This window comes from Acomys minous (assembly GCF_964271855.1).
Source record: "Acomys minous genome assembly, chromosome: 19".
Classification (NCBI taxonomy): domain Eukaryota; kingdom Metazoa; phylum Chordata; class Mammalia; order Rodentia; family Muridae; genus Acomys; species Acomys minous.
In genome coordinates this window covers 7932501-7940692 of record NC_140499.1, presented here as the reverse complement: position 1 = coordinate 7940692, position 8192 = coordinate 7932501, and the positions used below count along the sequence as shown (strand labels likewise).

Below are 8192 nucleotides of genomic sequence, written 5' to 3'. Positions count from 1 at the left end.
CTGGGATTCTCTGCTTGATTGTGTGCAGTGCACGGGAGGGAACTGGATTCAAATCTGTGTTCAGGATGGGTTTTTTGCTTTATTTTGTTTTGTTTGTGGGAGGGGTTGAGATAGGGATTCGGTCAAAGCTGACCCTGAAGAACTGATCCTCTGGCCGCAGCCTCCCAAGTGCTAGGATCACAGGTGTTCACTCCCCAGCACTGCTTTGGTTTGAGGTTTTTTTTTCATTTTTGTCTTTAGTTGCAAGGTGAGATTGAAATGTCCGTGGAGCCTCCAATATTCTTCCTTGAGCTGAGATCTTGGGCTTCCCCTGGAAAGAAGGTGAGGTGTGCAAAGACTTTGACTCCGCCTCCTCCTAGAAAAATTCTAGAATGTAGGTGCCAAATGGAAGTGCCTGAGAAAGGAGGGGCCCCTCAGTGGGGGTAGCAGCTGGTGCCCATCTACAGGGCCGGGGCTGATGGAGCGGAAGCTGGGAACAGGTGCACGCCCACGGCTGCTCTCACTGAAAGACGCCCTCACTTTAACAAGGTTAATGAGAACCCACCCACTCAGGAGATGTGGAGGGAGAGGTCCCTAGCTCTACCTCACTTCTCACTTGGTCATATTTAGTGGTGACACTTTTGAATCACTAATAAAGTTATGTCAACATCTGCGTTAACCCGTCATGTTACAGGCATTTAAAGTCTCCCCAAATTAAAACAAAACATTCTCTCTTTGTTTGTTAACCTTCAAACTGTGTACTGTTTAACAGTGGGGATTTCAACAGTCTTTGTTTTCCAAATGTGCAACCAGGAGAGAGTGAACTGACCCAGTGTGTTAGCACACCACAGAGCTGTAACCTTGAGATAAGGAGTAAAAGAAAAAGTCAAAACAGCGCAACCAAATTAGAATGCAGACAAATCTGTCTTTCCTCCAGACCCTTTCCGCAGGCACAAGGGAACACGCTGGCCTCGGCATTAGCTTCGGTGAACTTGAACTCACAAATATTCACCCTGCGTAGCCCAAATGCAGATTCATGAATTGATTCATGGAGTATTTACTAGTGTGCATGTGCTCCGTCCAGGTGCCCTCTAAAGCTGCCAGAGAGGTCATGCATATTTACAGGGTGCAGAAGACCCACACATGTTCCTGCCTTCCAGCAACTTCTTTAGCTTACGTGGAAGGAAAGCAACCTGAGAATCTAGCCCACAGCATTGAGCAGGAACACAGAACAGCAGCCAAGCCAGACAGTCTGAAAGGCTTTCCCGGATTCCAAGCATCTGGGATGCAACTGCTTTGAAATCAATCTAGGTCAACTCATGGCTACTGTAGATCAGAAGACAGAAAGGAGAAAGAAGTACATAGAACCGGTGAGAAGCCTCTCTCTCCTGCGCACAGAGGGTCCTTTGGGAATCTTTAACAAACCTGTCAAGAAGAGTCCAGCCTAATGTTTCTAAGGTGACAGAAAAACTCAATGATGTCCGAGCCATCTCACAAAAACTCTGAAGAAAGGTGATTGCAGGATGTTTTCTCAGAGCAGAGCTTGCTCCACTCTAAGCATCTACAGACCTGATGCAGATGTCCTCGCCCCAGCACCTGGGAGATGAACCTGGTGTCACCCTGTTTGTCTTCTGAAGAAACGGACTTAGAAAATAGAAGTAACTTGTTCTTCCTCTAGGACACAAACCTAGAAGGCAGTGAAACTCGAATCAGATTTACTGCTCTGCCAGGCTTAAAACCCACGTTCTCAGCTGGTGAGATAACACTTCCCTCCAACTCTGATGACCTAAGTTCAATCTCTGGACTCAATATGGAGGAAGAAGAGACCTGAGTCCTGCAAGTTGCCATGCTATGACATGAGCATCCCCTTCAGGACACACACACACACACACACACACACACACACAGGCACGCACGTGTGTGCACACACACACACACACACACACAGGCACACGCACGCATGCACGCATGCACACACAACATATATATACAATCACATATACATACACGCAGTACATACACACACACTCACACACATATTTATATGTACATACACACATAGTATATACACACGCTCACACACATATACACAAACACAGCACATAAATGTAATTATTTTTTAATGTATTTAATGTGTATGGTTATTTTGTCTGCTTGTATGTGTGTGTACCATTTTTATGCCTGGTGGCCAAGGATGCCAGAAAAGGTACCTGATCCTCTAGGACTGGAGGTACAGACAATTTTGAGCCACCAAATGGATGCTAGAAATCTAACTCAGGTCCTCTGGAAGAGCAGTCAGTGCTCTTAACCAATAAGCCATCTCTCCAGCACCAATAAATGTAATAAAAAAAAAGTAAAAATAGCTGGGCATGATGCCCTTGAGAGGCAGAGGCAAGAAGATCCCTGTAAATTCAGGGCTGCCCTCATCTCTATAGCAAGTTTCCAAACCATCTCTACAACAAAAATAATAATAAACATTAAAAAATTAATAATTGTATGGAATTAAACCTTGAAAGACTTGTTTACTTTATACCATTTAAGTTAAACATGACAAAAAGTGAAAAGTGATCCGTGTGTGTAATTCCTGCTTTGTTTTGTGGGAACTTTTGCTGGGAATGTGGCTCTATTGTGCACAGAGGATGTTGGCTTTATGCTGTAACCACCAGGCAGGTTGAATTCAGAAACAATTAGCTCAGTCAGTGAGCCTTTGAATCTGATTAAGGCAGGAAGTGGTCACTCCCCGAGACAGGGCAAATGAAGGGAGTTGGGCAGCTACTCCAGAAAGGGCAGCTACTCCAGAGCGCGAACCCTCCCGCCCCAGCTTCTCTTTGAGAAAGGACAGTGTTAGAGTTTGTCATGTCTAAGTAACATCCAGAGTCCTCCCACTCCTCCCACTCGCTGTCGGGGAAGCCAAGTGACTATTGTCTGCAGGAACTTGTTTTCCCGTGTTCACCGTCATCACAGCTACAGTCTCTAAGACACGTCTGTTTACAGAGGCCTGCCCTGGCCTCATGTTTTGGCAACAAATAACTCAGAGCAAAGACTCAAGTCACAGAGGAAAATGAAGAGCCTGTACCTAGCTGCCGGCCGGACCCTGGTCACGCTGGGGAGTCTCAGCATCTTCTCTGGGATCCTTGCTTTCTTCCCTGTCTTTTCCTGCAAACTCTGGTACACGGGATGGAGCGTTTGGATCGCCTGTCCCATCTGGAACGGGGCTTTGGTAGGACGCGTTCCATTAAACATACTGACGTCAAGGAGGGTGAGAAGAAAGGGAAAATAATACATCAGTTAAGAGTTTTCCAATAATTTAAAGAAGCCTATATCCTGCAGAAAATCGTATTCCTGACTTTAGAGGAGGAATTTCCATTAATTGAATTTTAAGTAGATAGTTTTTCCTAGTCTTGTTTCGTGTGTATTTGTATGCCGTGTATACAGCAATGAAATGTTTGAGAGCCTCTCGTGGAGCCCAGGGGCACAGTGGGCACAGATGTGTAACCCCAGCTCCCTGAAGACTGAGGCAGCTGGAGGCTAGCCTGGGCTACACGTGAGGCTTTGACTGTTATGTAGTTGTTCATCCCTCACAAGCTAGTGTTACCACACTGGACCTAGTTCTGACTAAGATTATACATATTTAAGGTAGGCTTAATGTAGGCCCAACACGTATGTTAAAAGTAAGCCAAGAGAAATGATATGAGTGTGCGTGTCTCTAGCCTGCCACTGCTGAGTGCCACTGCGGAGCGGCTATGAAGTCAGAGATGCAGGGTGCAGAGAAGTAGCCTGCATTCAAGTCCTCTCTTCATTGCTCTGGGGATGTTTGTGAGTAAAAAAGAGAGCATGAGAGCCCCTGTCTCTAGCCCTGAGATGTTTGCTGAGGATGGAGACAGTTAACCAAAGACCGCAGATGAGAGCTCTGAACTCAGTTGCTAGCAAACGCCCAGCCTTGTCCAAACTCTGCTCTGAACCGCTTGCTAATCAGCCAACCATGCTGTTCCCCGCTGTGTTGCCTCCCAGACCTCACTGCCAGCCAGTTTACCCTTATGTCTGCCCCCTTCAGATTCATGGCTGTCACTTCCAGAAAGCCACGGTGTGTCTCACCCTAGGGCCTTTGTTCTGGGGTCTCTTTGTCTAAAATCTTCCTGTGTTTGGCTGGCTCCCAAACCACTTTAAAAAAAAAAGGGGGGGGGGGCAGGATCTCATGTATCTCCGGCTAGTCCAGATCTCTTTGTGAGCTCCTGATCTTTCCACTCCCAACTTCGCAGTGCTGGGATTACAAGCAAGCGGCATGCCGGGCTTCTGTTGTGCAGAAGGTCCAGCCCTGGCTTTATGCTGCGAGGCCAGCACTCAGCCAGGTGACCTACACACCCAGCTCCCACCATCAGTTCTCAATCATATGTCACTTTTCCACCAGCGGCTTCCCTCTCTACCCTACTTAAAATACAACCCTCTGGAGGCCAGCAAAATGATTACAGGTTACAATGCTTGTCGCCAAGCCTGAAGACCAGAGTTCAATACCCGAAACCCACATGGTGGACAGTGAGAATCAATTCCCATCAAAGGGCCCTTTGACCTCCACATATATGCTATGGTACCCAGGTGTCCATTCTCCCAGCCTCACATAAATTAATAAATAATTATTAAGACCTTTAAAAATGTAGCCTCTGCCCCCATCTGCTATTTCTAATCCTACAGCCCCACCCCCATCTGCGTTACCATATAAACCTAACTATGCACTGTGCCTTACACACGGACAGGGCCTCTGTTTCTCTCTAACTATGTACTGTGCCTTACACGGACAGGGGCTCTGTTTCTCTCTAACTATGCACTGTGCCTTACACACGGACAGGGGCTCTGTTTCTCTCTAACTATGCACTGTGCCTTACACACGGACAGGGGCTCTGTTTTTATCTTCTCCATTACTCTATCTCCACAGCTTGGAACAAAGAGAGCCACCTGCTGGATTTTGAAAAAGTGGCGTTTGATAGCTACTGTTGGCCAGGTGGACAACCCCTGGGCCCTGCACTCTGGTGACACAGCATGTGTTGGAGAGTTCAACTCTGATGAGGACTATAGGTGAGGCTAGGGTCTGTGCAGGACAAGTCCTCCTGAGAAGGAAAGCAGCACAGTGTTCACCCTTCCATGTCTAAATTTAGAACATTTTTTTTTCCTCTTGAGTTTCTTACCAAGCCGCAGTTTTGTCCTATGAGGGTTGGCTTCCAAAGGCCACTGCCTTAGTTCCCAGCACCCCTGCCAATCACTCCTTTAACTGTTGTTGAAGTATATCTTCCTCCAGCAAAAAGAGAGCTGGTATCTATCTATCTATCTATCTATCCATTTCTTTTCTTTTCTTTTCTTTGATACAGCATTTCTCTGTGTAGCTTTGGCTATTCTGGACTCACTTTGTAGACCAGGCTGGCCTCGAACTAACAGAGATCCGCTTGCCTCTGCCTTGCGGAGTAGGATTACAGGTGTGCAACACCCAGCTGTATATTTCAATCTTACCACTATTTCCTTCACAAATGACTCTGCATTTATTCTGAGACTCAGAAGAGGGATTTTCTTGCCTCTTATTCAAGACTTTCTCAGCCCAGCTGGTGTGTTGGTCCACAGACTCTCCTAATTCTGTTCTGAAAGCCACTTGGCACCCAATTCTCCTAGGTGGTTTGGACAAGGTTATTTAAAGGCATCAGCTGCTAGGAAGTGTGCAGCCAGCACGTCACTGTACCTTCAGGACTGAGCCCCATTAATCCGGGAGCGCATGCCTGCAGAGCCATCTCTGCTGAAGAGACTAGACCCCGTGGGTTTGATCACAGGACTCACGTCTACAGAGTCTAGGGTGGCCAGAAACAAGCCACAGCCTAACCCCCAAAGCCCCCGTAATACAAGATTAGGACTCTACTTGAGCCCTGCACGCTGGACTTCTCAGCTGCTATGGAAAGGGCTTGGCTCTGTGGCTTAGCAGTGGAGGGACTTCCAGCTACCAGATAGTATCAAAGAAAAGCCAATGTTTGGCAGCAGGCACGATTATGAAACCAGATTTTATTCAATGCTATTGCCGAGCGGAGAAAGGGAACCACAGTACAGGACCAGGTTCGACTCTAGATTTTACAGCAAAAGAGAGAATTTAGGTCAAGGAGCAGGGTGTGGAGCAGTGGATAGGAAATTACTAAGAGGAAACAGCAAAGAGAAATTATAGGGATTTTTGCTGAGGACAGACTAGGTGCTCAGACATTGTCATCAGGGTGTTGCAGAGAGAGGAGAGAGGAGAGAGAGAAGAGAGGAGAGAGAGAGAGAGAGAGAGAGAGAGAGAGAGAGAGAGAGAGAGAGAGAGAGAGAGACCAGGTTCATGGCAAATGTAATGAAGCATCACTGGTATTGAGGCTCTCAGTAAAATCATGTTGCTTATCTATTACTATGCTTTATTTACTTAACTCATTTATTATGCGTATTGCGCATGTGTGCTCCTGTGCCTGTGGAGGTGAGAGAACAGCAAGCAGTAGCCAATTCTCTCCCTCCTCCCCATGGGATCAAGCTCAGCTCTCAGCTTGGCAGCAGGGGGCCTCACCTGCTGAGCCACCTCACAGGCCTTGTACTAAGATTTTACAGGGCAGTGCAGAGTCTGGTCAAGCTGATCTTTGTCAATGGTTGGTTTTCCACTGAAATGCTCTAAGCCTTTTGGTAGTCAGCCTGTCTAAGAACAAATTAGTCATCTGGTCATCCAAACCAATTGTTTCTTTTCTAACTTCCCGTTCTTTGTGTTGGGAAATCAGTTTCAAACCAAGAATGACCCTTGACTCAGTTCTTTCCACTAATGTAGCCTCTTTTTAGACTGCACAAAACACTGGGACTGTATGCACAGCAGGGCCAATGCTGGGGACCTATGTACAGCAGGGTCAGAGGTGGGGACTTATGCACAGCAGGGCCAATGCTGGGGACCTATGGACAGCAGGGCCAATGCTGGGGACCTATGCACAGCAGGGCCAATGCTGGGGACCTATAGACAGCAGGGTCAATGCTGGGGACCTATGGGCAGCAGGGCCAATGCTGGGGACCTATGGACAGCAGGGTCAATGCTGGGGACCTATGCACAGCAGGGTCAATGCTGGGGACCTATGGACAGCAGGGTCAATGCTGGGGACCTATGGACAGCGGGGTCAATGCTGGGGACCTATGGACAGCAGGGTCAGAGCTGGGGACCTATGGATGGCAGGGTCAGAGCTGGGGACCTATGGACGGCAGGGTCAGAGCTGGGGACCTATGGGTGGCAGGGCCAATGCTGGGGACCTATGCACAGCAGGGCCAATGCTGGGGACCTATGGGCGGCAGGGCCAATGCTGGGGACCTATGCACAGCAGGGCCAATGCTGGGGACCTATGGACAGCAGGGTCAATGCTCGGGACCTATGGACAGCAGGGCCAATGCTGGGAACCTATGGACAGCAGGGTCAATGCTCGGGACCTATGGGCAGCAGGGTCAATGCTGGGGACCTATGGACAGCAGGGTCAATCTGGGGACCTATGGGCAGCAAGGTCAATGCTAGGGACCTATGGACAGCAGGGTCAATGCTGGGGACCTATGCACAGCAGGGTCAATGCTGGGGACCTATGAACAGCAGGGTCAATGCTAGGGACCTATGGACAGCAGGGCCAATGCTGGGGACCTATGGACAGCAAAGTCAGAGCTGGGGACCTATGGACAGCAGGGTCAATGCTGGGGGCCTATAGACAGCTGGTCAATGCTGGGGACCTATGCATCGCAGGGTTAATGCTGGGGACCTATGGACAGCAGGGTCAATGCTGGGAACCTATGGATGGCAGGGTCAGTCTGGAGACCTATGGACAGCAGGGTCAGTGCTGGGTTAAGGAGGGCCTCAGCAGTGCCTGTTGGTAGCTCCCATTACCAGCTTGGCAGGAGGGAGGATCTTCTAAAGACAGATAGATAGATGTGCGCCCCCCTTTGACCATCAGGCTATTGAAACAACGGACCCCAAGGAATTGGAATTTCCCCTGGAACCTCATGCCTAGGGAAGGAAAAGGCTGAACTGGTACCATCGGGGAAGGAACCTGTCTCCGTAAGATTTCACACAGTTCTGACAACTTTTCAGATCACCTTGATAGATGGGCGTGATGCGCCAGCCATGGGTGGGTGCACATCTTGACCCACACTGCTTAGTTATCATTATCTCTTGTCCCCTCAATGAAGATAAACATCATGTT

General features: G+C 48.4%; 1 protein-coding gene across 3 annotated transcripts in view; it reads left to right on the top strand.

The window, feature by feature from the left end:
• Positions 1 to 3005: 3005 nt before the first annotated feature.
• Positions 3006 to 8192, top strand: part of TMEM212 (transmembrane protein 212) — a 34050-nt gene continuing 28863 nt past the window's right edge. For all 3 annotated transcript variants that reach the window (XM_084769331.1, XM_084769330.1, XM_084769329.1), the window contains exon 1: positions 3006 to 3199. In XM_084769331.1, the coding sequence (XP_084625457.1) occupies positions 3041 to 3199 (159 nt within the window). In that variant the 5' untranslated portion in view covers positions 3006 to 3040. The remainder of the gene's footprint in view (positions 3200 to 8192) is intronic.